Genomic DNA, 27,660 nt, shown 5'->3' on the forward strand with positions numbered 1-27,660 from the left:
GTGCCCCTTGCAGCCTGAAATATTGTTGAACTGCATGCCTTTTCCTAGCGGTACCCATACAGCGGACATTCAGCTCAATTATAGTAATCTTAGCCATCTAAGTAGTGCCAGAAGAGAGACAGACTCTTAAATTTAGCAGCGAAAACATTGATCGCCCAAAATGGGAAAAACATGTCCCATACAAGGGGTACTCTTAGGTGCATGTTTGTGCACTTCGATGTATAAAATGATCCACTTGGAGAGGCAATGAAGCAGTAGTGTGACCATCGCTTTCAGATGCTTTCAGTGTTCGGAAGGATGGACACACCTTATAAAGTACTAACTATGATTAAAGGAGCAGGGATTAATGACGATTACTAGTAATTCATTTTAGCATTAGGTTTGCCATGACACCTCATTCGAATTGTAAGGGTTTTGAGGGATTTGCATAAAACACAAAATGTTAAGTCTAACCACCACTTTTGACTGCGAAAAAAACGGACTATAAAAGACAAAAAAAAATTAAATTGTTAGGCCATGTTTATTTAATCTAGCATAGTCCTGTTTTACGAGAATATGAACATGTAAATAAAGCAGGATAGTACGGGAGGTTTAAAAGAAATTCGATTGGTACATGCCCACAACACAAATGTCATGTTCACAATGTAATATTTCCTTCTGTATCAGTTTGTACCTGTTTTGAAAATCTTCTAGTTTTTTTGATAGAGAAACATTCACTGAATATTCATATGTGTTATCTTTTTTTCAGATATCCAGAATTGGTATCGTGGTTAAAAGATCTACAAAAAAGTATTCATAATCCTCCAACTCTCAATTATACTCCTGAAAAAGGAAAAATGGATCTGTGTGTCACCAATGGTAGTCAAGAAGGACTTAGCAAGGTAATACAAATTTCATTACTTCCTCACAGAGTGATCTGAAATTGTGGTGTAGATGACTCTGCTTTTTTGAGGCTTTTTCTCTTTTTCCTTCTCCCCTTTAGTTGGTTATGTGGTGGGCTTTCTTTGGAACTAGCACCGGGATAATTTGAGTAGCTGCGCGCTTTACAAATTTAGTATAACATAACATGACATATAACATGCCAGAACTGATGCGGGTAAATACATGTTTCAATATGTATAAAATGACTAAAATAAAAAAATTGCAATTGTTAACAATTTACAGCACATAAATTGACACTTGTCTGTCCATCATATTTCTCATTGTTACTTTCAAAATACCAGCTTTTGCTCGGTTACCTTAAAAAAAGACAAGAAGGGTTTGGCAAAACAGGAACAAGTTTGTTTAATTGAACGCTGTGGCCAGGAGAGCATTGACAAGAGTTGCATCAGAAGACCATATCTAGGAAAAGACGATTTGGGTGCACATTTATACACTTAGTTGGGTACAATAAACTGATTTGACATTCTTGTACCACATGTGAATGCGCGCCTTTGGCCAAACTAGTTTTATTGAGGTCAATTTCCTTGAATCTGTTGTGGTGTAGCTGCCTGTCCGTGGGGTCGATCTGCGTTTTCCTGTGCACTGGTTTGTCTTTGGGATAAGTGTCACCCCACCTGGGACCTATTAATCTGTACGTTTGGGTTTTGGGTCGCAGGGCTTGAAGCCCATAAATCTTTGACTTTGAGTTGATGGGGAGGTCATCTTGGGTGAATTCGACCTCAGTGATACAAGTTCATTACTGTGTGTACATATAACCTGGCGGTAGTTGATATCCTGTTTACCTACATTCTCATTATTATGCATACAGTTGCTATAGCATAGATCAACATCATCTTAACTGATATTATCTTTGTTGTATGAGAATATAGTAAGGTGTACGTCGACATGGTCCTTGCTGATATTAACATTGCTATACATGCATAGGTTACGGCGTACATCGATATTGCATTTATTGTTATTGCCATTCCATTTTGTGGGTCGCAATTTGCGACGTTTTGTGACTCACAATTTGCAACTTGCGCAAAATGGAATGTCTGAGACACTGTTTGTGATTCTCAAATGGGTCCCAAGGGACCGGCCTCATTATTATTCTTGAGGCAGGTCGCAATTTGAGCCCAATTGGGAATCGCCAGCACTCATAGGGATGATGGCCTGCTGGGTCATCAGACCACCATGTCTTTGACTGCTTTTTTAATAAAGCTGTTTTTTTTAAATGGCAACCGATTTTCCTTAAAGGAAAACAGCATGTGCTTCAAAAAGAAAAAAGAAACGTTTCAGTTTCTTTTTTTTAAGAGCAGGCAGTGGTCCCACATATCACTGCCTGCTCGTAAAAATATTTCCGCCCACATTTGCAAAGGGGATGGGGCCTTTAGGGATTTGTGATTGGTCTACCACCAACTTTCCATTGGTGGTAAAATGCAAATGTTTTGTGATCACATATTGGTCGCAAGATATTTGTATATGCACTGCGAGTCGCTATTAGGAAGGGATGCCCATTGCACGCCCCTTCCTAATAGCGAGTCAAAAACCCTATTTTGCGAGTCAGTAATAGGTTACCGACAAGCAAAATAGGGTTTGTACATGCCACAGACCTATTAGTCGCAAACGGGACGATTTCCTGTTTGTGTCTGCTGAGAAGGGTCATACATCGGCCCTAAGTGACCTGAAAAGTTGTTAAAGACTGGGCATTAGGCATGACATTGGGCACACACATTTGTATGTTATCTGTATAGGGCTTTGTGGCCTTAATGTGTCTGTTCCAAAAAATCTGCGACCAGCTAGGCAAAACAGTTAGGCACAATATAAACTTGCCTAAATAGCTTTGCACACCCAGCCTATAACTGATCAGCCAATGGGGAAAAGGGTGGGAAAAGAAATGACGAAATGCTGTTGTTAGTAGAAAGGTGGGCCGTTCCCTAGTAAAGCCAAGCGCTGGCTAATCCATGAGGTTTCACTTATTTAATTATTTTTTTTTTTTTTTTTTTGGTTTTATTTATAATGCCTACTCTGCAGTGGTGTTGTACTTGTGAGTGCTTGTGCAACATGGTGTAACCATGGAAAAGGTGATCGCCAGCAGGTGGATGTTTATGGATGTATAGTTATTTTTACATTTTCATAGATTCCAGGTTGGCTGTAAAATTGTTTGTGGATGCTGCGTCTATATGCCAGGATTACAGTAAGAGGGTCAACCCGGTAGTCAAGGGACCTGGGTAGTTATGTGTTCTAGAAAGAGTGGTCCCAGACCTGATGGGATTAGTTTACATTCAGTAAAAATTCTTAAACCAAATTACTTATGAAACACTATTGTTTTTTCAGATAGTGTAAATACGTTTTTCACTGTATTTTTTCATTATTGGGGTGTATATACATATAATTAATTAATACACATCTTAACAGTGCCCACTGTACAGGAAGGGGGGGGGGGGAGGAGGTGGTGCAGTGTTGGGAAGGTGTGGGTAGGTTCAAGTGACAATCCAATTGTAAATTGCTTCCAACAATTGAAATTGGCTTCCAAGGGGAGCCTAACCGGAATTAATAAAAAATCATATATAACATTAGTATGGCATCATAAATGACAGGTGTACTAAGTCACACTCCGATCATGTGCTGCGGCTGATAGTCGACGTTTCGACCCCCATTGTAAGGATATTACCCCTTACATGGTGGGTCTTCTGCACCACCCCCTTCCCCCCCTTCCTGTACAGTGGGCACTGTTAAGATGTGTATTAATTAATTATATGTATATACACCCCAATAATGAAAAAATACAGTGAAAAACGTATTTACACTATCTGAATAAACAATAGTGTTTCATAAGTAATTTGGTTTAAGAATTTTTACTGAATGTAAAGTAATCCCATCAGGTCAGCGTCTATATGCCAGTCACGGTCGTGTTAGAACTTAACAAGAAAATAGAAGCCTCTATAAAACTACATAAAAACAATTACAATACTCATTTTATATGATAACCTGAAAAGTAACCTGAAAAGTTAATTTATTTATGGAAGTAGGGAATGAAAAGTTAAAACTTTGTTTATACAGATAATCTTAAAAGATCACGCTGCTCAGTCAGACGCTATTTTAGGAACATCTAAGTCCAAAGTGGAGGCGCATGACAACACAAGCGTGTGGCATAGAGCTGCCAACACACAAATGTTGATTTCGAATTGTAGAAATCGAATTAACAAAAAAATACACGTATGCTGTTAATGCTACTGGGAGTTTTCAGATCAAGTGAGTTTGAAGGAGGTGGAAAACAAGTCTGATGCAAAGCAGGAGAGACGAAAAAGATAAAAAAAATACAACACGTGTAGTTGAAGTTTACATTAAAGAAGCAAGTATTCTCTAGACTACTGCTGAGTTATCCTTGTGACAACACTGTTTTGGTACATTATTACCAAGGACTATCCAAATATATATATCTCTCAAAATAAAATAATAAGTGTCAAATTTCTTGGTGCTTTCGGGTTTACGCCAGTGTTATGTGAAAAGTTCAAATTATATTTTCAATACATTTTCTGAAAATGTTTTCCACTTTAAGGATCAGGACAATTTTTTTCTTAAATTAATACTGAGTAGGATGTATCCATTAGCTGGTGCTTTAGTAATGTCAAAACTTAGTACATTGCCCCTTTAGTTAACTTTCCTATTCGATTAAACAACGTTCTTTGTCACACTACTGGAATCTTAACGAAAATAAGACATTGCTTGCAGCGCCTTTTGATTAAACTGACATGGCATGGTGGGCAAAAGAAAGATGAGTTACAATTGCTAGTGGCTAGACTTATTGCAAACATTCCACCGATCTCCGTGTGTGTGTTTGATGTAGCGACTTTAAATAGGCCGTCCTTGTTTCCTAAAGTGATGTTCATGCAAAGGTACACGAAAATATTGACTTTAAATATTTGCTCACATTTTAATTCTAAACTATGTAAAATTCCATAGCAGTATGTTGTATCTTATGTCTTCCTGCTGCTCAGCTAGAATTCATGTGTTGTGGAATGTTGGATGAATGGAATGTTAGAGGTTTGTGTATGTCAGTTGGGTGAGGGTTGAGCAGCAGGACAGCTGCTCCTGATGGGGTTTTCTTCTTTCTATCTTGTAACTTAATATCTTAACTTAATAAAGTAACTTGAATGATCTATCTTGAAGTATCCATCTCCTTTCTGAATACATCATTTGGCGATGTTTTGATGAACAATCCATGCGGGCAAATTCAAGGAAAATGAAAACCCAACAGAGACTTTACTGAAACAGAAAAGAGAAGTCAAAGGTTGTTAGAAAAGGAAATCTGGAAGGTACAGAAAATCGGAAAACAGGGAAATCTCGAGGAAAATGACTTTTAATAGTATTTTAAAGCTTGTGTGGATTGCAGTCTGGCAATCAAACCCCATCAGTGACCCGGACATCGGTCGCACTGAAACCCAGGTGTGCCAGATCCATCAGCATACTAGCCGATCTGTCATTTGTTTGTGGTTTGGGGGCAGTAAATTGAGCCTCGGAGTAAAGTTCTGGCACAATACCGGTTACTGTGTCATTCGAATGTGGTTCGGGGGCAGTAAATCGAACCTCGGAGCAATGTATATGATGACAGTTAACCAAGGTCTGCGTGATCTGTCAGAGATAATTAAGTGATTAATGCCAGATGCAGTGTACTGTGAATATTATTTGGGAGAAAAGATCGAGCAACGGAGTAAATTTTGAGTGACATTTTCATTAGTGTAATCAAGCAGTAATTACAAGCCGATGTATGGTTTGGTTGCAGTTCGGGGGAAAAAATCGAGCCTTGGTGTGGTGAGCTCAAAATGTGATGGCAGTTATCCGTTGTACATTAGAAGAGACGTTAATCCCCGTGATGTGTACACTACGAATTGGTAAAAGGAGACCTGACTCTATGTGGTTGTGACGGTTCTGGGTACTTTGAGGAGTTTTGGAGGCAGTGTTGAGGGAAAGAAAAAAGACAAGTTATACGTTAATTTTTTTAATTGGGTTCAGCTAACGTTTACAGTTTATTTTTGAAAATGCTTTGCATGAGATAGCCGAAACGTGAACTGGCTTACGTTCGGTGTCTTCCTCTGTGACGACACGTCACTCTATACATGAAAGACTATTGAGCGGTGTTTTTCATGCAGGTACGTGCCGTGAACCAGCCGGCACGACGTCGATTTGCGTGCATCCATTTTGGTGATGGAAAACATAAAAATGTCGAAATTGTGCCATTAAGATGAGGTTTAAAGAGAATGCCGCAGCTCTTTGATGTTAATCAGGTACTGGATTTAAAATTGCAAGAGCTATCGAGTTTATGATAACGTGTAAACGGGTTACGCAAAATATTTTACAAAAATGCCAAAGGATGTCAACAACATGACTTACATCTATGTGGAACATTACTCAGTGGATATCGGTAGCGCGTTCACAACAGTGTCTATTTAGAAGGTTAAGAGTCAGGTTGAAAATTAAAAAAAGGGAAAGTGAATGGTATTCCCAGCCCAGCAGAAAATATTACAAGTCAAAGGTTGCAGTATTGGTAGCGGGTCCGTGTGACCGTTTTCTGTACAATGTTTAAGAACTTGGAATGTAACGAAAAGCTCAAATTTGGGGTCGAAGCGACATCGTTTGAGAAACAGAAGCAAGTTTTGGACAATAACAGGGTCTAAGTTCTCTAAAGTGCTGTGCATGAGTGGTGACGGGTTGTTAGGTTACTCTTGAGCTCGTGTATGAGGTGACTATATGGTATGTGGTCACCCGAAATTTGGTTGTAGGTGATTAAGTTATCTAGAGCTTTCCCAGAACAGGTGTTGTTTAAGGGTTGGTTATCCTGTATGTGACCGCTCATTATTAGGTTTTGTGTAGTGTTATCTGGCGCATGAACGAGTTATGTGAGGTGTGCACGTTGTTTCCCGGCGCATGAATGAGTTATGTGAGTGCTTGTTCTGTGTCTGAGGTGTGCACGTTGTTTCCCGGCGCATGAATGAGTTATGTGAGTGCTTGTTCTGTGTCTGAGGTGTGCACGTTGTTTCCCGGCGCATGAATTAGTTATGTGAGTGCTTGTTCTTGGTCTGAGGTGTGCACGTTGTTTCCTGGCGCTTGAATGAGTTATGTGAGTGCTTTTTCTTCGTCTGAGGTGTGCTCGTTGTTTCCTGATATATAGAGTGTTAAGATTTGTTCCTGTGTGTCTTGCTTGTTGTACTGGTCTGGCCAACTGGTATGATTTGTGGCATATGGACGTAGGATGTAGGATAGTTGTTTATTTCAGGAAGCAACGTGACACTCTGCTCAGATGTAGTGTGCGAGACGAGATGTTATATTAAGTTTCAGTACGTATCAGTATGGAAAGTGACAGGATGTATCTTCTTGTGTCAGTTTGATGATCGTGTCACTGGTTGTGATGCGAGGTATGAGGAAGTCTATTGTATATTGATTATATTGCATATTTTTTTTAATTTGTGCAGTGTTTATCATTTATTGAATGCATTGACCATATGTACTAGCTGTATTGTCTTTAATTTACTGACCAATTGTACTAGACATGTTGTCAATGTTTTATTTGATTCTTTTAAATTCCCCAACGAAGGGAGATATGTTGTATCTTATGTCTTCCTGCTGCTCAGCTAGAATGCATGTGTTGTGGAATGTTGGATGAATGGAATGTTAGAGGTGTGTGTATGTCAGTTGGGTGAGGGCTGAGCAGCAGGACAGCTGCTACTGAGGGGGTTTTCTTCTTTCTATCTTGAAACTTAACGTCTTAACTTAATAAAGTAACTTGAATGATCTATCTTGAAGTATCCATCTCCTTTCTGAATACATCACAGTACCACATACGCAGACATTTAATCTTAATGTTGGCATACCTGAAAAGTTAAAGAGGAATAATGGAGCACCAGGGGCCGTATTACACATTATCACTGTGTGCGCCTGGCACACCTTTCAAAAGGCGCTCCGGCCGCATACAGTGATAGTGCACCCCATTATGGTGAATGCGCTGCCCCTAGGGCAGCCGCGAACTTGCGCTGCCCCCAGGGCAGCACATTGTAAATGTAAATTGATACTTGTATAGCGCACTACTCACCCGCAAGGGTCTCAAGGCGCTTGTACGAATACCGCTGTGGCACCCATCCTGGCTTTCCCTGTGAGGCATCCACTCCTGGGCACCCCCAAGGTGGAGGCCAGGCATCCTTAGCGTTGTGTTGGCCGTTGTGGAGATTAAGCAAGCTATTGCCCAGAGTTGCAGAGTGGGACTCCATGATTGGAATAGGCACCGAGGCGAGAATCATCAGGTCCGTCGAATTTTTGAGCCCAAGACCCGCCGAGGCGGGGAATTGAACCCTGGTCCCGGGCTAGACTTCTGCATCAGGGTCTGCCACTCTAACCATTGAGCCACACTTCTCCACCATTCATGTGAACACACGGAGCAGCCGCTCTGTGTTTTCACAGTGCAGGTGGCATCAGCCTGCACTTTCACAGGTGCTAGAGATCCCCTTGAAGGTGGGTGCAGTTAGTGTCTGCACCCGCCTGCAAGGGGATGTCTGGGCGTTCCATGTGACCCCTTTTACCCCCTCAGTGCGCCTCCTAAGGGCTTCTTTGACTCTGCGCCTGCTTCTGTAATTTGGCACAGGCGCAGAGTCAAAGGAATTCCCGCATTTGCATGTGGCATGTTCCTATGCAAATGAGAGAACTCCCTCTGTTGATAGCGCTGGCGCTTTAGTTGCGCCAGTGCTAACGGTATTATAGAAAGGGATGCACAAACATCTGTGTACCCTTCTATAATACCAAAGTCCCCAAGGGGCACGCAAAGCAAGCGCAAACACACGTTGTGTCCCTGGTGTACCAACTGTAATACCACCCCTGATGAGCCCAGCAAAAGCTTTGAAGGAAACACAGGCTAATTAGATTACAGAGCTTGTTGGGGAGACTAAAGAAATGGGCAGCATTAAGAGTAAAAAACGACATAAGCAACATATGGCGTGGAAAGGCGATGCAAAGGACAAGAATTTTGAGAGGTGAAAAGGAAATTGAAGGGTTGGTCCCATTGACCCCTACAAACACATATGTGATAGAGAGAAGCAGTATTGAAGTTACTCAAAGGAGGGTCAGGCGAAAGGTATGCTGGTCATCGTGGAAGCTAGACCCTAAGCTGAGGGGAAGCTGAGGAGGTGGGGTTGACATAGATTGGGGTAAGGAAAAGGAAGAACACTACACATATCCTGGAGTTGCTGAGAGTGGTTCTAAAGGTGAAGGAGGCGAGACTGATTATGCTAGAGGACCTGATTTCAGCAGCAATGGTTGCAGCTGGAGACCTAGGAGCAGAATTGAATACAAAGCGGACTTGGGAAGAAAGGACGGTGATTGGCCTAGAGTGTACTGGTACTTGGGAGATGTTGAGCACAGGTCCAGAGGAATGAGGAAAGGCTTTGAGAGAAGGAACCCACTGAGTGTTGGAGGTAGTAAGACACCAGGATAGAGGTCAAGATTGAACAAGCCGAGGCTAGGACCTTTGGAAAGCCACAGGGAGTTTGAATGATACAGGGATAACAAACCCAGACAGCGAGTATTATCCGGAATGTGGTTATCTTCAGGGGTATCATGGGACAGAAGAGAGTAAGGATGATGAAATTTAAATGGTGTGAAGCAGAGGAACGAACATAGAGATGGATTATTGTAATAAAAATTATAATGGAAGGAAAAGGATGACGAAGGAGAATGGCATAGGGATTTGGGAGTGTAGGGAAAGGTGCTGAGGAGGTGACTGTAAATGGGAGAGGATAGAAGACAACTGGTTCAAGGATATGTGGATAAAGGCAAGGAAATAATGTGTAGTGGACAGCAGGAAGTTAAATGAGCATCCTAAGTGCTCAATCTACGGAGAAAGTAATGCTGCTGATGTAAGAGGGTATTGCAAAGGTATTAGATAAAGTAAAGCTGTACGGTCTGGAAACGAGGCGGTGAAGGAGGCTGAAGTGCATTTTGAGGTTTAGAAGGTGTGAGATGGGGCTTGGTCAGTGATTAAAGTGATGGTACTTAGTAAGGACGTTCCTAAGCCTCCCTATTTGTGACTGGCAAAAACATTAGCCTAACACCTTGTGCTAGCCACAAAGGAGAAGATAAAGGCAAACGTGTATGTAGACATTTTGAGTTGTTGCATTGAGATAACTGATCTATGGATGGATCCAAAGTGGAGGAGCAAGAGTTGGCAATGAGACAGACAGTGCCTGTCACTATTTACAATTAGACTACTGCCGTTATATGCCATTGTCTTATGCACAAAAGACCCAGCACAAAGCATATGACTGTTAGAGCACATGGATGTGATAAGACAGGCGAAAGCTAGGTATGGGGAAGAGCATGGTTGTGATACAACTCGGAATATACATGAAAGAAGATTGAAGATGATAGATAGTGGGGTTTGGGTAAAATTGGACAATGGCTGATGGCTACACTTAATTGCACAAACATGCCTATTGGTATTGAGACATACAACAAGTTGGGACCAATTGTGTGCAACAAACCGCCTTTTCCTGGGCCCTCCACTCTGGGAGGTGTGGGAAACTGTAAAAACCTCTAGCCGTATGGAGGATCATTTAACAAAGGGCTGTGCCGATGGGGATTACTGGATTATACATAGTGTATGTTGGTCTGAGGGTCGATCAGTGACCATTCTCATCAGAAAGGAGGACTGACTGTACAGTGTCCTACTCCAATCAATCTGTTGAGAATTTGTGGAAGAAATGCAGAAATGTGACATAAAATCAGCCTTCTGCTTATTACCAGAATGTCTGAAGGACTTCTTTTAATTGGTTATGCAGGTAGAGGAAAGGATTTATGTGGACAAGGCCAAGCTGATAGGATGTTCAGTACCTTTTGTGGTATTTGAAATGCTCAACTCATTCTTTGCTTTGACCATGAGCAGGGATCTGGTAGACACTTGTCCTGGCATAAAAATTGGACAACTTCCTATTTGTGGGCTGGTTCTTGATGTGTAGAAGGAGGACTGGAAGAAATTAAATAATAGTATTGCTTTCTTTGAATGCTTTCCAGTTGTGGTAGCATTGCAGATGTAAAATGGAGTATTTTGCAACTGTAGTCATGTTTTCTGTTGACAGTGAAATGGAGGTATATGTGTTGAGTAGACAGCAAAAGACAATTGGTGTGCAGATTGTTGTGAGTGATCATTTTGAGATGTGTGAAATCGAATGTGGTGCTATGAGAGCAGAATGTGATTTTCTTGTTCGCAGTACTCAATGTTCCATGGGTTGGCATCTGAAGTGGATGCTAAACCAGTGGTGATGCATAGGAGCTGGGGACAATGTAACATTGACACCAAAGCAGATACTCGTGGCATCATTGCCTACTTCCACTTTGGGTACTTTTAAAAAGGCATGGGGGGATATTTGAAAGAAGGATTGAGACAGAAAGGAAGGCAGGCAGTGTAGGGGTTTCAGGAGAAGGGACACAGAAGAATGTGTTGGCATATGCAAGGAACGGTATGGCACCATCTATTACAGGAGGAAAGATGGCAGCAGTGCAATTCTTTGGGACAATGTTTTGGTTAATAGAAGAACCTTGTGGGTGAACAGTGTAGGAGGATGTTAGGAGGGCCAGATATAGAGGGAAGAAAAGTATTGTAGAAGACCTTGAACAATTGCATGTTATTCATATTGATCATTATTCGATTTGCTCAATACCTGATTTGTAGTGATGTTTAGAATACCAGAGTTGATTGGAAGGACCTTGAAGGGTTTATGAGAGATGAAGTGGATGATGAATGGATAAATCTTTGGAAAATGGGTATGGCAGAAGAAGGTGGGCGTTGGTGCCTTATGCACATGGAGAAGAAAGTTTGCATTTGCGGAAAAGAGGACAATGTTTTTCAGGCCTGAGAACGGGAAGCATGTTTCTGCTGTTTTGAGGGGTGGTTTGAAGTCATATTCAGAGCTTGATTGTGAATTTAGTGAGCATTCCTTTAATATCGGGGCAGCCCCTGAAGCTGTGAGAATTGGTATGTGTGGAATAAAAGTGATATCACTATGGAAATGGAGTTTGGACAGGTGCATAGAGTATGTTAGAGGGGGGATTGGTGGAATTTATTGACTTGTTGTGGCCTTTTTATTTATATCTTCAGGCAGGGAGGTAGTTTCTTTGAGCATGTAATACAAATATTGATTTGTGGACACTATCATGAAATGTCTGTGAAGCACATTGCGTAGATTTGGAGGACATTTGGTATTGCCACTAAAAGAGGTGGAATTGATTATTCTGGGAGGGGTGAATGAGGTGGCTCAGCTGTTCAGCTAGCACATCCAAGGGTAAATTAATCTGTATAGATGTCAGAATTGGTACTTCTAAAGAGGATGCAGAATGTTGCCTACGAGTTATCTTGGTTGGACAAAGTTGTAGCCTAGAAGGGTGGGGAGCTATGAAAACAGTAGAATGGAAAACTAGGTGGGAATTGGTCAGCGAAATGAGTGCATTTTGCCGGATGATATGTATTGCAGTAGTGGATCATTGGATGATAAGATACGACTGGCCTGAATTGGTCCTTCCAGGTAAGATATGTGAGAGTAGATTATTAGTTGGGGTGGATGGCATTCCACCACAAGTAATAATGTAATTATTCTTGTTGGGTCCAGTAAGAGTTTCAGTAATTTAAACATGAGTTCAAGCCCTGGTAGCTATAGTACAGGGCAGACAGGCTAAGCTTAGGAAAACGTGTAAAGCACTTAAAAGTACCAAAACAGTTGAAAAACGTTGAAACACAATAAAAATCCCACTCCAGTTTTTAAACATAGAAAATATTTTAATGAACAATGAGACAAAGGATATAAAATACGAGGAACCAGAGATATGATTTTTTAAAATTTGTAATCCTGTTTAAGCCCCAGCTGCAACATCAGACATCTGGTTGTGTGAGACTGAGCCAAAGATAAGGTTTAAAGTCAACCATGATGTGTTGCACGTCAGGTACAAGGTCCAGGCAGGCCATGGTCAAAGAGTTACCTTGAGGCTTATAATTTTCCTGAGAAGGTGGAATCCTTAGCAGAGCAAGCTAGCAGGCTGTATCAAAATGTAAGTTCGTAGATGACCTGTTGGCAAGCACTAGGTCTCTGTGAAGCCCTCAAGGATGTTAAGAAAAGCTCTAAGCAGGAAAAGTCTTGGGTTTGCACCCAGGGAGCCATCAACATTAAACAGATGCTGGTTGGCGTCTGGCCCTGTGAAGATTTTTACCTTTGGACTTAGTCTCCTTTTTTTGGAAGTCTTATGCGTTCATCTGGGCAATGCTTTACAGAGAGGCTTTAATGTTGTCAGATGCCACTCTGTGTTGGGCCCGCTGAATCTGATTTGTTGTTGTGGAGAAGAACATAGCGAGAACTGATACTAAGTCAAGTTCTACGGTGATGCACCCTCACCAGATCAGCTGGTTGGTAGGTCCAAGTCTTCTGTCTGTTCTCTAAATTTCTCAGCAAGACATTTTCTGTGCAAATCATTCTCCTTGTGGCCTATGGCAAAAATTAGAAACTTTACGAATTTTATGTAACAAGAAATTTCGTAAATTTTGTGGATTTCACCACAGTAATTACAATCTCACTGTACTAAAAGTACCCTAAAATAGGGGCAACTGTGAATGATATGAAGAACCTTGTTTTTTTCTACAGACATAAGGATATTCCCTTAATAGGACATAAGCCTAAACCCACCGACCAGGTGGCATGCTTTATCATAGGGCTTATCCTTGCGCCTGTGGGCTACAACCCTGTGTAGCAAGGGAGCTCTTTGAAATGTTCAAATCGAGTGACTTGGCTGTGCGGTGGTTCCTATGATGAGAAGCCCTATGGAGTAGGGCTCTTGTAGGAGGAGCCCTATCCTATAATAAAGCATGCCACCTGGTCAATGGCTGCTGGCTTTTGCCCTATAATTGGAATCTGCCCAAGCCTGTTGAAAACCACTAGGTCCTTCCTATCACTTATGATTCTCTATCCCACAGGGAGCTCTTAGTATAGTGCAGTTACAGTTGTGAACTTTACCTCTGTGTGTTGCTCGGTGGCCTTCATTGTTTCTATAATTAAAATGTCATATCCATGCCTCATCATATTTACCTGTGATGCGCATTAAAACAAAATAGTTTTTGTACCTGTTCTAAGTACACCTGCCTACTAGGAAAGACCCTCATTATCGTGGTTATTTGTTTTTATTGAACTTTTTTTATGCAACTTTGTGCTCACCATATTTAGCCAGAACAAGGTTTTCTTTTTTTCTTCATCGTTTTGTGGCGTATGCATGCATTAAAAAGGAAATAAAATCCAGCTTGCTATGGCAGGACCCGTTGACTTTGCTGATGCTTGTTTTCTTGTACAGTGCAGCCTGTTGCTTTGACAGGTTATTTTAAACTAATTTGCTGCATTTTCACAAGACTGTTGCTTTCAAGTAATCGCATGGAAAACCGATGGATTAAATGTGTGAAATAATTTCAGTCACTGGTCATCACTCTAGACCGCATTGCCGTCCATTCTGTTGGGCTTTGTGTGCCAGTAGATCAATTCTATGGAAATCAGTATTGGCACCGCCCTAAAGTTGCAGCCTGTACTGCTTGACCACGTTTCTTATGAATGGAATCATTAGAACTCTCAGGCGGGATTCAGCATTGTTGGGCCTCATCAGTGACATGAAGGCGCAGGATCCATGCCTGCGGTTACACATCTAGCGTGGGGATTCTTGGCACAAGTGATGAGGTAATCACGCAGGGCCTAATTCCAGCTATAGTCTTTCAATTTATGTCCTGTTTTGGCACCAAGCAGAAACCAACTGAACCATCTAAGGGTTTTTACTGCCTCAAGTGGTTTATGATATAGAACCAAACGTTGTAATCCCGATGTTGGGCATTATTGCTACCACTGTTTTTATACACATCCCGACAGAATTTTCAAATGTTTATTTATTTATTTATTTATTTATTTATTTGATTTGTAAAGCGCTACAGCTACCCAAAAAGGGTTTCCCGGCGCTAGTTGAGAGATTGAGTGCGGAGAAGGAGGGGAGGGAGATGATAGCCAGGCCAGGTTTACTGGTTGAACAGCCAGGTTTTCAGAGATCTACGGAAAGTACCGAGATTAGTTTCAGTGCGCATTTTTAGGGGGAGGGAATTCCATAATTTAGGACCTAGGTAGGAAAAGGACCTGCCTCCCATTCTGGAAAGCCGGACCTTAGGCACATTAAAAAGGCCCTGAGAGAAGGATCTCAGATCTCAGATGCCGAGTGGGAAGATAGACATGAACTAGGGATTTTAGGTATCTTGGGGCATAACCAAATTTTATCTTATGCATGAAGCAGAGAGTTTTAAATTTTACTCTGCTCTCAATTTTAAGCCAATGCAAGCTTTTCAGGTGTTCCGACATGTGTTCTCTTCTGTGGCACTTGCGTAACAGACGGGCCGCGGCATATTGTACACGCTGTAGTCGTTTCATTACAGCTTGGGTTGCCCCTAGATAAAGGACATTCCCGTAGTCAAGCCTAGAGGTGATTAGGCATATACTACAGATTTTTTGGTGTCTTCCGGGAGCATCCATATAATCTTACGGAGCCATCTCAGGATTACAAAACACATGGCAGTAAGTTTTCCGACTTGAGGCTGCATTGTAAGTCCTTTATCGATAGTTATGCCTAGGTTCCGGACTTGGTCACATGGGATGGGAAGAGGACCCATGCTGGAAGGCCAGTGGGAGGCGTTCCATAGATCATGGCTGGGGCCAAAGATTAGAACCTCTGTTTTTTCTCCGTTGAGCTTCAACAGATTGGTCCGCATCCAGGTTGCGATTTGAACAAGGCCAGATTTCAGGGGCGAAGGTGAGTCTTTGTTTGTACTGGACAGAGAGAAAATTATTTGCGAATCGTCAGCGTAACTAAACATGGTTAGGCCTTCATTTTCCGCGATACGGGCAAGAGGGGCCACGTATAAGTTAAAAAGTAGGGGGCTAAGCACCGAGCCCTGGGGACACCAAAAGGGGACTGATAGACACCAGAGGTGCCTATGTTGGAGTTAATTTGAAAAGAGCGCTGATCTAAAAAAGAGGTTAGCCACTCAAGAGCAATTCCCCTTATGCCAACGTTAAAAAGGGAGTCGAGCAGGATACTGTGCGAGATGGTATCAAATGCTGCACTTAGATCAAGTAATATCAGTGCAGCAGTGAGTCCCTTGTCAACTAGGCTCCGCAGATGTTCTATGACCCCCTGCAGGGTAGTCTCGGTTGAGTAACCGGGTCGGAAGCCCGACTGAGAGGAATGGAAGATGTCATTTATCTCTAAGTAATGGGCCAGATGGTTATGAACATGTTTTTCCAAAAGTTTGGAAAATGCGGGTAACAAAGAGATCGGGCGAAAGTTACCCAGAACCTTCGGGTCAGCCGTAGGTTTTTTCAGCAAAGGTGTGACCTTAGCATGTTTCCATGATATAGGGACAGTGGCAGAGATGAGGGACTGGTTTAAGATTTTACAGATTAAAGACAAATGCCTAGTGTCAAGTTTCCTAAGTATTGACACTGGGAGAGGATCTACCGGAGAGCCCGATTTTAGTTTCCTAACAATTTCTTGTAGATTTTTTAATTTCAGGCCAGCAATGTTCTTTGTTGGACAAGAAGAAATCTCACTGAGAGAGAACTATGTGTAAATCATTGATTGGATATCAAAGTTCCTTCTTTGTCTATTATGATTAAAAATAAAACCGCAACTACTTATCATTCTGCCTCCCTTGTTTCCTTTTCTGCAGGTTTTTGAGATGCTTATTAGTCCTGGAGACACCGTTCTTTTGGATGCTCCCACATATGCAGGAACACTAGCTGCGGTGAGTATCACTGGGGATGTTTAGCAACTTTATATATTAGAAACTGCCTGCTTTTCCAGGTACCTCCACCGCAGTCAGTATCACAGAAGAGGTAGGGGAGGTTATCTGCAGTTATTAAAAACTTGTTTGTAGTGAGATGTATGTAACCCTAACTTGCATACATGGTTATATTTGCAGTAATTAGGGTCATTGTGACCTAGGTGTGGTTTGTCACCTTTTGAGTGGTGGTACAATTTCAATGTTCACTCTCATTTAACAGGGTCTGCAGTTGTGTGGCTGTGTTTCACACAAGCGGAGGCACCCAGCTCCACACATTTAGAGTGGATTGGGAGAAACACATCAGTGCATGCTCAATGGGCCAGTGCTTCAGACCTCTGCCATCACTCATGCAAAGGTTGTGCTCCATGGAGTGGGACTTCGATAGTGGGGCTGAAGGTGCAGCCCGCAGCATTCCAGCAGGCCGCTGTCAATCTGTGATCTGAAGCTAATTGTAGTCCCCGAGTTGTGCTTTCAGTGTCAGTAGGGCCTGTAATACAGCCAGTCACTATGGGACTTGAGCTCATGATGATTTGCGGTATTACAGGCGATGTATTGTCAATCACACTGTTAGTGTATGTGCAGGGCCTGCTATGCAGCAGGGAATGGAAGCTAGATAGGAACCGGGGCGGAGCAAGGAGCACCATCAAGGATTTGAGCATCCAGAGCATGATGAAGCCCAGCGTTGGTATATACTGGCCCTGTCATTTAGTACACATTCTCTGGACTGCAACACTGTATAAATGCTATTGCAAAACAGTGCAACACGGTTGTAGCCATCAGGGGCACAGTGGTGCCTACTTTTTTTTACAATAGCAGCTCTGGCATAATGGTGATGATTCTTGGCATATTGTGGGCACCCATGTCTTGATGCTGCTTACCTCTAGTATTAATATATTTTTTTAAATAATGTTAGTAAATCTAGACAAACTGTGGGCATCCATATAATGAACATGCCTAATGCTGGCATAACGCTTTCCTTGCCTAAAGATGGTAATTCTTAGAATTTTGTGGGTATCCATAGCATGAGTGTGCCAACTTCCTGCTCAATGCTGACCCTTTTATAAGGGTAACAATTTTCCACATATAATGGACACCCAAGAAAAGATGGTGCCCATCTGAGGTATAATGCCATTAACTTAGTGGGAACACTGTTGCATGAGTCTGTAAAGTCTTTGGAGTCTATTCACAAACTGCATTTTGTAGCATGCTTCGTAGTGCCGGAATACCACTGCTGAAGTACTACAAAATTCTAATCACAAACCTGTGAGTGGAAATCTCGAACTCCACCTGCTACAATTTCTATGGGGAAATCCTAACACAACCTGTACTTTTAAAGTTACTACAGTCAAAAAGGGATCCATGACAGTTGTGAAATACTCCGGCTCAGAGCTGAAGTAAGTCCACTGCCACATATGGCCAACAAGTGGTACTGCAACGCCCTCCATTGAAAATGACAGAAGTAGGGAATTGAAACCACATCGAAAATAATGTTACATTATTTTAAATGTTAAAAATTATAAATAAATATAATTATCATAAAATCTGAAATACATAATTATTATTTAGTTAATTAAATATTGTCATCTTTTTCAATTAATTGATGTAACATTAATTTTGATTACAATAGAATGCAATTCATTTTTTTATTCTTTTATAATAATTGATGCATAATAAAAATGTTTTTTTACTTTAGGTGTGAATAGATTTAATTTAAATTTCAGAAAAATATTTAAATTTTATTTCAGTAGAGATTTTATTCGGAATCATTAGTGCAATAGCAATTTATTAAAATATATATAATTATGATTAGTGCTCCCGGTTTTCTGTTTTTACGGATATTTACATATAAATACAGAAGGAAATCTATATTTCCTTTGTCTGTATTTATATTTAGAAACAGCAAAACACTGGCAAATGTTGCCGCGCTGCCGCTGCATGCTGTTTCCTTTGCACACACCTGAGAATTCGTTTTAATCCCTTTCAATCACGGTCTTTTAGCGCCCTCATGTGGACCTGGTCCCTGCCCCCCTATGCCCCGGCAGCAGCAGAGGATCTTATTCTCCGTCGTCAAGTGGTTGAGGGGGAGGTGGGGGTTGTTAGTTCTCCCACATACCACACCCAGTAAAACCTGAAGAGCAAAAACCAAATATCTCATGAGTACACAACACGAAATTAACAAACAAAACATGTGGTTATTTATTTCTGCATAATTTAAAATCATGGCATAGTCTATGCATCTTTCCGCTTATATCAGAGCCAGGCAGCGGCTTTCAACAAACTGTGAACCTAGCGAAATGTGCCCACGTGACTGCTGCTGAGCAACTCATTCCCGGAGTGCAGCTCCCATTTGCCTCGGGAAGTGGCTGTGTGAGAGACTGGATCAGATAAAGAAATGCACCAACAAAAACATGCACCCAGCAGATGCTGCTCTGGGCTTTAGTTGGGTTTATCCAGATTACTGGAGCCTTTCATCAGGGCATGTTAGCACGAGGCACAAGTTACCGACGTAAGAGTTCAGAGAGAAATGTTAATGTCAAACCACTTATTAAAATTACTGATTAAAGTTACTAAGCACATCACCTTAAAAAACTATAAAAGTTTTACCTTTTCACAACAATTACATTGCTTGGACATTATAGAGACACCATTAAAATACAAGCCTAAAAAGGCGATATTTGAAAGTTCTGAGAGCTAACACTAATACCTGACCCCTTTGTTTCCAAGCAGCGCGGCGATACTCCTCACACGGGGCCTGTAACTCGCTGTGAATATCACAGGCCTCGGAGCACAGGTCTGACTCGGTTATCATGTGCCCTAAGAAGAATAACCTATCGAATGCACTGTTTTTGAACACATTGCACAGAGGCAATGTTTCTTTCTTCCACTTTTTGCTTATTTTTCCGGTAGCGCTATACATTAGTCACTGGTAGTAAGCGTATTGTATAGTGCTTAGCCTTTCTTCTATGTTAATTCTCTGGATTGTCTGTGGGTTCTGTCTATGATGCCTCTGGGTGTTCCATGGAGTGGCAGTTAGAGCGCTGGCCGGATGGGTGACAGACCTGTTTATCTCTGTGCCGCATTAAACCTACTTTATATCATCTAGCAACGTGTTGGATCATCATTCTTACTTACATCATTTGGCGACTTGGCTTGTGGATGTTTCTGGCCATCGCTTGGGATTAAGAAGCTGCAGCGGCGTCAAGTTTAACAGAGGAATGGTGTTCTGTTCCCCCAGCGAATCCTGCGTGACAGGCATTAACAGTAAGAAGCTTCCTGCTAGTTTTGTCGTCGAGCGGCACCCGAAAGAAGAGAAAAACGGAGTTTTAAAACAGAAATTTCCTTTTCGGTGTTGTCGTTGGCCGAAGGAGGTGAAGTCAGCGGTAAATCACCTTGACAACTTTAACTTCAACTCCGTGGTGAGATTGTTGACGCTTCTATCTCCTTGGCAACGTGGGGGGCCTTATGTGTGACGCATTATTCAAGGAATTCTTCAGGTTGCGTAGCGACCAGGCAAGCGAATTTCTTGTACGTCTGGAGGCGCGCAGGTGTGAGGTCAGACGTGTGACCTATGTGACGTGTGACGCTGACGGCCATTTTTCGGAAAGCATATCGGCTTTCGGAGGTCGCGTTAAAGACGTCGTTGTGGACTTAGACAAACTCGAGTCACTCGTTGTTAAGGGTGTTAACAAGTAAGCGCCTGTTTTAATTTGCGCTATTTGTTAAAGATTGACCTGTTATTCTTCAGTGCAAAGTGAATATTTGCTACTTTGACATTAGCGCTTTGATTGAAAGACTGTCTGTGCTTTGCTGAAAGCACTTAAGTAGTGTCTTCTACTTAGTTGTCGAGCTGTCCAGGAGTGAGAAACTTGTCATTCAATTTTAAAGTGCGCAATTGTGTTTCTTTACTCGGACATTGGTGCTTACTGAAATTGTAACTATGGCACAGCCAGTCAATGTGGCTCTTCCACGCAATTTCTAAGCGAACCTGGGAATCCATCCACTGCCTGGGAGGATTGGATTGTAATGTTCAACAACTATATAGAAGCTTTAGATGGGGAAGATGTTTCGCCAAAAAGGAAAAAGGCTCTTCTAATGACAACTTTGGGGAAGGAAGGACAGCGTTTGTTTACATTTTTACCGCAGGTTTTACCCTCTGGTTCACAGTCTCCTCTGGATGATTTTAAGGAGGCGGTTACAAGACTTGAGACTAGATTCGGGAAAGAAGAGAATCTGGTTCTGCAGAGATACAAATTTTACAAGAACAAGCAACTTGAGGATGAGAGTATTGATGATTTTGTTGCGCGTTTGCGTGAGTTATCTGTGAAGTGTAACTTTGGGCAAATGACAGATGAACTCATTAGAGATCAACTTATTGTACAGGCTAACAATCGCAAAATACAAGAACGTTTGTGGGCCGCTAAAAACCCCACTTTAAAAGTGGCGATTGAGTTAGCCAAAGTAGTTGAGGAAAGTGAGAAGTGTATGAAAGAACTGCAAAAGAGTGGTTTAGAACCAAAGGTTGCAGAGGTCTCACACAAGGTTACTAATAGTGATAATAGTGATAGTGAAGCGGCTGCTATTGCTATTGTGAGAAAAAAAGGTTATGTTCTTCAAAAGAAAAATATTTCTCAACAGCCCTTTAGCAAGTCACAGTCAAAGATGTGTTCCAGATGTGGTAGCTATTCGCATACGTCTGAAGCAAAGTTTTGTTTTGCGAATAACAAAGAGTGCTTGCGGTGTGGCAAAATAGGTCATTTTGCGAAGATGTGCAAAAACAAGACTAACTCAAGAGTAACTGTTGTGAACGAGTATGGTGAGCTAAAACGTGATGTGAACAAAATTCTTGTCTTGTGTGATTCAGTGTGCTCCTGCCTTGAGAAAAGAGAGCGGATTCCTAAAGCTGATTTTGTGATTGATGACAAGTGTATCAACCTGATGGTTTAAACTGGTTCGAAGTGGACCATCATCCCTGCGTCTTTGTTGAAGGATGTGTGGGGTGATAGGTGTCTAGAGGTGTGTGACATTTTTCCCTCTGGTTACCAGGGTGAAAAAATTGACCTTCTTGGATACTTCGAAGGAAGAATTGTCTTTAAGAACAGGTCCACTTGGGGTAAAGTATATGTGTCTGTAGATGGTCCTGCCATTTTGGGACATTCACATCAATATGATCTGCACATTGTTGTAAATCCAAGAGTGGAGGAACCTGTTTTGGTTGTAGACAATTTTACTGTGGATGATATACTTACTAGTTATAATCATGTTTTCAGGGAACAGTTAGGCAAATTGCAAGGGTATTCACATAGAATTGTGTTGAAAGAGGGTAGTATTCCTATTCAGCACAAGGCTAGAAGGGTGCCTTTTGCTTTGCGAAAAGAGGTAAAATCTGTTCTAGAGGAAATGCTGCAAGGGGGTATTATAGAGCCTGTGGAAGCTTCTCCATGGATTTCCCCTGTGGTAATTTCGCAGAAACCTGATAATAAAATTAGGTTCTGTGTGGATCTGCGTTCTTTGAACAAGTGTGTGGTGGCTGACGTGTTTCCGTTGCCAAATATTGGTGAATTAGTTTCCACACTCAAGGGGGCGAAATTTTTCAGCAAGTTGGATTTGAAACATGCATATCACCAGATTCGTCTGGAAGAAGGTTCAAAACACCTAACAGCCTTCATTACTGGTGAAGGGACCTTTCAATTCACAAGATTACCGTTTGGGCTGATTTCAGCTGCAAGCGTGTTTCAGAGAATGGTTACGGAAGTGTTTAAGGGTTTAGACAAAGTAATATACTTTCAGGATGATATCCTTATTTTTCGTGATTCGCTGGAGGAGCACAACAGTGTCCTACAAAGTGTTTTACGCAGGGTGGTTGATGCTGGGCTCACTTTGCGGCGAGAGAAATGTGCGTTTTTAGTTAAGGAAATTGAATACTTAGGTTTTTGTCTCTCTGTTGATGGCGTTAAACCGAAAAAAAACTTGTTGGAGGCGTTTGAGTTAGCTCCCCCTCCAGCTGACAAGGAGCAGCTGAGGTCCTTTATGGGACTAATTGAGTTCTATGCTAAGTTTGTGAGGGATTTTTCAACAAAAACTGCTCTCTTGAGGTGTTTATTATAAAAGGGAGTCAAGTTTCTGTGGTCTGGTGAGCAAGATTCTTGTTTTAACGGGATTAAGGCTAAACTCAAATCTGCGAATGTACTTACTCCGTTTGATACTAAACGCTCCTCTATTCTGATGGTGGATGCGAGTGGGATTGACCTTGGTGCGGTTCTTCTGCAAAAGCATGGTGGTGTGGAGAAAACCGTTGCCTTTGCATCTAGACCGTTGACTGTGTCTGAGTCAAACTATTCTGTGATTGAGCGGGAGGCTCTCGCGGCTGCGTTGGGGGCAAGTTATTTTAGAACTTATTTGTGGGGTTTGCGGTTTATTCTTCGTACTGACCACAAGCCCCTGCTCAATGTCTTGGCTCCTGGGGGAACTGGTAAGGGGTCACCCAGGTTGGCCAGATTGGCTTCTCGGTTGCAGGACTATCAATTTGAAGTGGAATTTGTACATGGTTGGAGGAATATCCAGGCGGATTGTTTATCTCGTCTTCCTGTGCGGTCTATTAAGGGGCAAGATTCATTGGAAGATGTGCAGGATGACGCTGCGGTTGCCTTCTTACAAGATGTTTTGTTCTTGGGGGAGGGTTCCTTTTCCGCTGAGGAGTGGTCAAAAGGCATGGAGTAGGATGCTGTTCTAAAGGCTGTTGTCGATCTTGTTGTTAAAGGATCGAGAAGGGAGAGTACTGTGGAACCTCCAGTTAGGCCCTTTCTTAAGGTTTTGAGTGAGTTGTCTCTGTATGGTAAGAATGTGTTGATGAGGGGTGATCGTTTTGTTCCTCCTAGTTCTTTGAGGGGTAGGATCCTTGACTTGGCTCACGAGGGTCATTTGGGGCAGACCCTCACCCAACGACGTGTGAAGGAGAATTTCTGGTGGCCTTTGGTTGATTCTGACGCTGTGGATTATGTTGTTAAGTGTAGTTTTTGTAAGGAGGGAGAGAAGCGTCTGAAGGTTGTGGGGTCTCATTTGGTTGGGAGTATTTCTTTTAAGGATTTGCCTTGGCACAGTATTTGCTTGGACTTCATTGGTCCAATGAATGAGTTACCCTCTAATCAGCGTTTTGCCATTGTTGTAATTGATTGTTTTACTAAATGGTTAACGGTTTGCTTTATGAGAGAGATTACTACTGATTCCACTATCAGTTTTCTAAAGGGTGTCTTTGTGGATGAGGGTTTTCCGTCTGTGCTAATTACTGACAACGGCACTCAATTAACTTCTGCGAAAATGGCTTCCTTTGTGCGTGAGTGTGGTATTGAACATCATCGTACGTGTCTTTACAATCCACAGAGCAATGGTTTATGTGAGAGAGTGAATCGATTAGTGAAGGGTGTGATCCAGATGTTTGTTGCGAGTGGGGGTTTTTCAAATGAGCGATTTCAGGAGCTTGTGTGAGCCTATCGCTCAACTCCTCATAAACAGGGGGAGAAGTCTCCTTTCGAGTTGATGCGAGGTCGTCCTCCTGTTTCGAGATTGACTCCTGCGTGGTTAAGAGGTCTGGATAATCAATCTTCTTCGCCTAACTTAGCTTCTTCACCAATCTCAGTGGGTGACCTTGTCAAGGTTAAGCCGGACCGGTGTGCTAAAGGTCTTACCAAATTTAAGGGTCCTTTTGGTGTTAAAAAAACTTTTGCCCATTTTGTGCTTCTTGATAATGGGGAAAAGTGGAATTACAGGAGGGTGGCGCTTTATGAAAAGCGTGGAGTTGTTTCTGGGGGGGATTTTTCAAGTGTCAGTGACAAGAACTGTAATGGCTACATGTTATCTTCTCAGTGTGACTCAAATGTTTTTTCTCCGTCCGCTGTACGGGGGGAGGTGGGTAGTGGTGATGCTTCCACTTCTTTTGGTGATGCTTCCACTTCTTATTGTGAAGATGGTGGTTCTACCTTTGATCCTGCTCCTGTTCACTCTGCTCCTTCAGGGATCAGCCTTAGGAGTCCTTGTTCCCGTCGCCCTCCAGTCTATTTGGATGATTACATTCATTGAGGGTCTTTTGTTCTTTTGTTTCTTGTGTTTTTGTTTTATTTCTTTTTGTGGTTTAAGGGAGGGAGATATGTTGTATAGTGCTTAGCCTTTCTTCTATGTTAATTCTCTGGATTGTCTGTGGGTTCTGTCTATGATGCCTCTGGGTGTTCCATGGGGTGGCAGTTAGAGCGCTGGCCGGATGGATGACAGACCTGTTTATCTCTGTGCTGGATTAAACCTACTTTATATCATCTAGCAACGTGTTGGATCATCATTCTTACTTACATCAAAGCGCTATATAAATGCAGTTAGTAATGGCTTCTTAGTAGCCATGGAGTTTCTGTCATCAGCAACTCTCCTCCCTTTTTCCACAAGAGCAGTTCAAAATGAAAGGCAAACTATCCTAGTTTGCAACAAAGGACTACAAGGTGTAGGAGTCACATGACAACCATACTAGTAGGCAGCATAGTTTAATAGTGATTGGTTTGGAGAAACAATCTCAGAATTTAAAACTTAATACCATGGTTGGGGAGTCTTTCTAATAATCAGAATTGATTTCTACCCAAATTAACCCTTTTTGCCACATTAGGATGATCAAAGACTGGAAGAAAATCATAACGCTCTAACTTATACCTTGCAATTTGCATACAGCTCTTACATGACAGTTAATAGCTTTCTGTTCTATGTTAATATTTTCACTAATTAACTGCAAGTAACAATAGGGTCTCTCTGACAAAAGCAGTAACCCACTGACCTATTTACATTATGTGTACCTCTCGAGAACTACTATGGAGTATTTTCTATCAGATGCCAATTACATCATGGAACTAGTAACTTGTGTTTTAATTTTGGTTTCATGTAGTATTTTATTCTTTTTAGAATGTCCGCAAAGTCTCTTGAAATGCCCCGGTTACTTAATGGTAATCTTCATTACTCCGAGTCCTAGTCTTCCTCGCCACAGTAATTACTAATGAGCATCCTGCTCCCACAGAAACTCCAAGCAAAAGTTAACTTACTAGTCTCCCTATCCCTCCAATATGGTCCCCAGTGGCAACCACCAATCACATAAAAGGATACAAGATCCACACCACGACCTGTGAACCAAAGCCGTATACATGAAGCCACAACAAAGGGCCGGAGAGAAGGGAAACAATAGTGTGGCGAGGAAGACTAGGACTCGGAGTAATGAAGATTACCGGTAAGTAACCAGGGCATTACCTCCTCGTCCGTCTTTCTCACCACAGTAATTACTAATGAGCAGATACCAAAGCAATATCAGCTTCATGGATAGGAAATACAGCCCACACACGGAAGGCAGCACAACAAAAAACGTCAGCGACAACAAAGGAGAGAGATACACCTCAAGAAACCACTGAGTACAGAACCAAAGAGGCAATGGCAACAGGAGCACCAACCTCAAGCCGGTAACGAGAAAAGAAGGCATGAGGAGAAGACCAAGTGGTCAACCAGCCAAACACCCATGGAAACAACCGGAAAGGCGGACCAAGAAAACGCAACAAACCAGAAGAATGCCCCCGAAACGAACGAGAGGGAACTACCGAGTGAAACAGGCACCAAAAGGAGAGCCACCCAAATCCACCGGTTGAGAGCGGAAGAGATGTCAAGAGACCCCTACGGAGCAGCTAAAATGACAAACAAGAGACCACCACAGAAAAAGCAGCCGTGCGAGACCAAGAATTCATCAAGGCACGCTACACAACCGAAAACGTGCAAAGGAGTCAACAGGAAGCAACACCCCTGCTGACAGACTTAGAAGAGCACAAGCAGGCACAAAAGAAGGAAGAGTACGCTATAGCACCGAAACCTTCCAAACGTCCCTGTACTCCAACTGACCAATGGAACCCCGTGCAATGCACCAACACCAACGGAAGGTCCCACAGGGAGGAGATAACCCAGAACAAGGGGGTAGAAGGGCCAGAGGCACGAAAGACGAGCCTCCAAAAGGCCCCACAGACACAAAAGGGAGACCAAGAAAAAACTCCAAAGGCAGCCCCCTCCCAAACATGGATGGTAGAAAGGGCCAAGCCCAAACAACAATGACCACCCCCAAAAAATATCCAGGACCCGACCAGGAGCCAAATCAGAGTGCAGACACCAACAGCAAAGGAGACCCAAAGTGTAGCGTAAGACAACAAAGCAGAGGGGCGCCCCCACAGCGGAACAAGGCCCACAATTCCAAATGAACAATCATTCAGGAACAGGGAACACCGCACAAGAGCCAACCCAGAAGGAACACGGACCAGAACACCGGAAGATGAACCGGAGGGTCCAACAAATGAAAACGAAAGGAACGGCAACGCCAAACCCGGACGCAACGCCGCCACCAACAACAGAGGAAACCACGGGGCGAAGCCAACCCGGAACCACCAGAGGCACCAAAGCTCCAACGCACCCAAACCCCAGCACAAGTGCCGGAAGTAGGGGAACCAGAGGAAGGCAGACAACAGGCCCCTCGGCCACTGGAAGGACATCGCACCCACCTCCAAGCCCACGGAAAAGGCATAAAAGAGGAGAAACAACGGAACGTGACAAGGACCGAAGAAGCAAACAAGTCCACCATCCGATATTCAAAACACAACAACAACGGCAGGAATATTATCTGTAGCAGATAAAAAGACCCCACGGAGGGATGATCCCACACAGACAGCCCGTCAACACACTCCCCCCGGTTCAGGAGAGAAACCGCAGACAGTGAGGCCAACCATGACCCCGGCCTGGAAAAAGGAGTTGACAGAGGAAACTGATGGAACGAACAATGTTACCCTCCCTACATAGAG

At 42.5% G+C, this 27,660-nt stretch overlaps 1 protein-coding gene across 1 annotated transcript in view; it reads left to right on the plus strand.

Moving 5' to 3' along the window:
• AADAT (aminoadipate aminotransferase) overlaps positions 1–27,660 on the plus strand; it is a 348,907-nt gene that overhangs the window by 148,451 nt on the left and 172,796 nt on the right. Inside the window, exons 4-5 of the mRNA XM_086962429.1 lie at positions 749–881; positions 16,697–16,771. Coding sequence (XP_086818555.1) covers positions 749–881; positions 16,697–16,771 — 208 coding nt within the window. The remainder of the gene's footprint in view (positions 1–748; positions 882–16,696; positions 16,772–27,660) is intronic.

Source organism: Lissotriton vulgaris, chromosome 3_1, assembly GCF_964263255.1.
Source record: "Lissotriton vulgaris chromosome 3_1, aLisVul1.2, whole genome shotgun sequence".
Taxonomy (NCBI): domain Eukaryota; kingdom Metazoa; phylum Chordata; class Amphibia; order Caudata; family Salamandridae; genus Lissotriton; species Lissotriton vulgaris.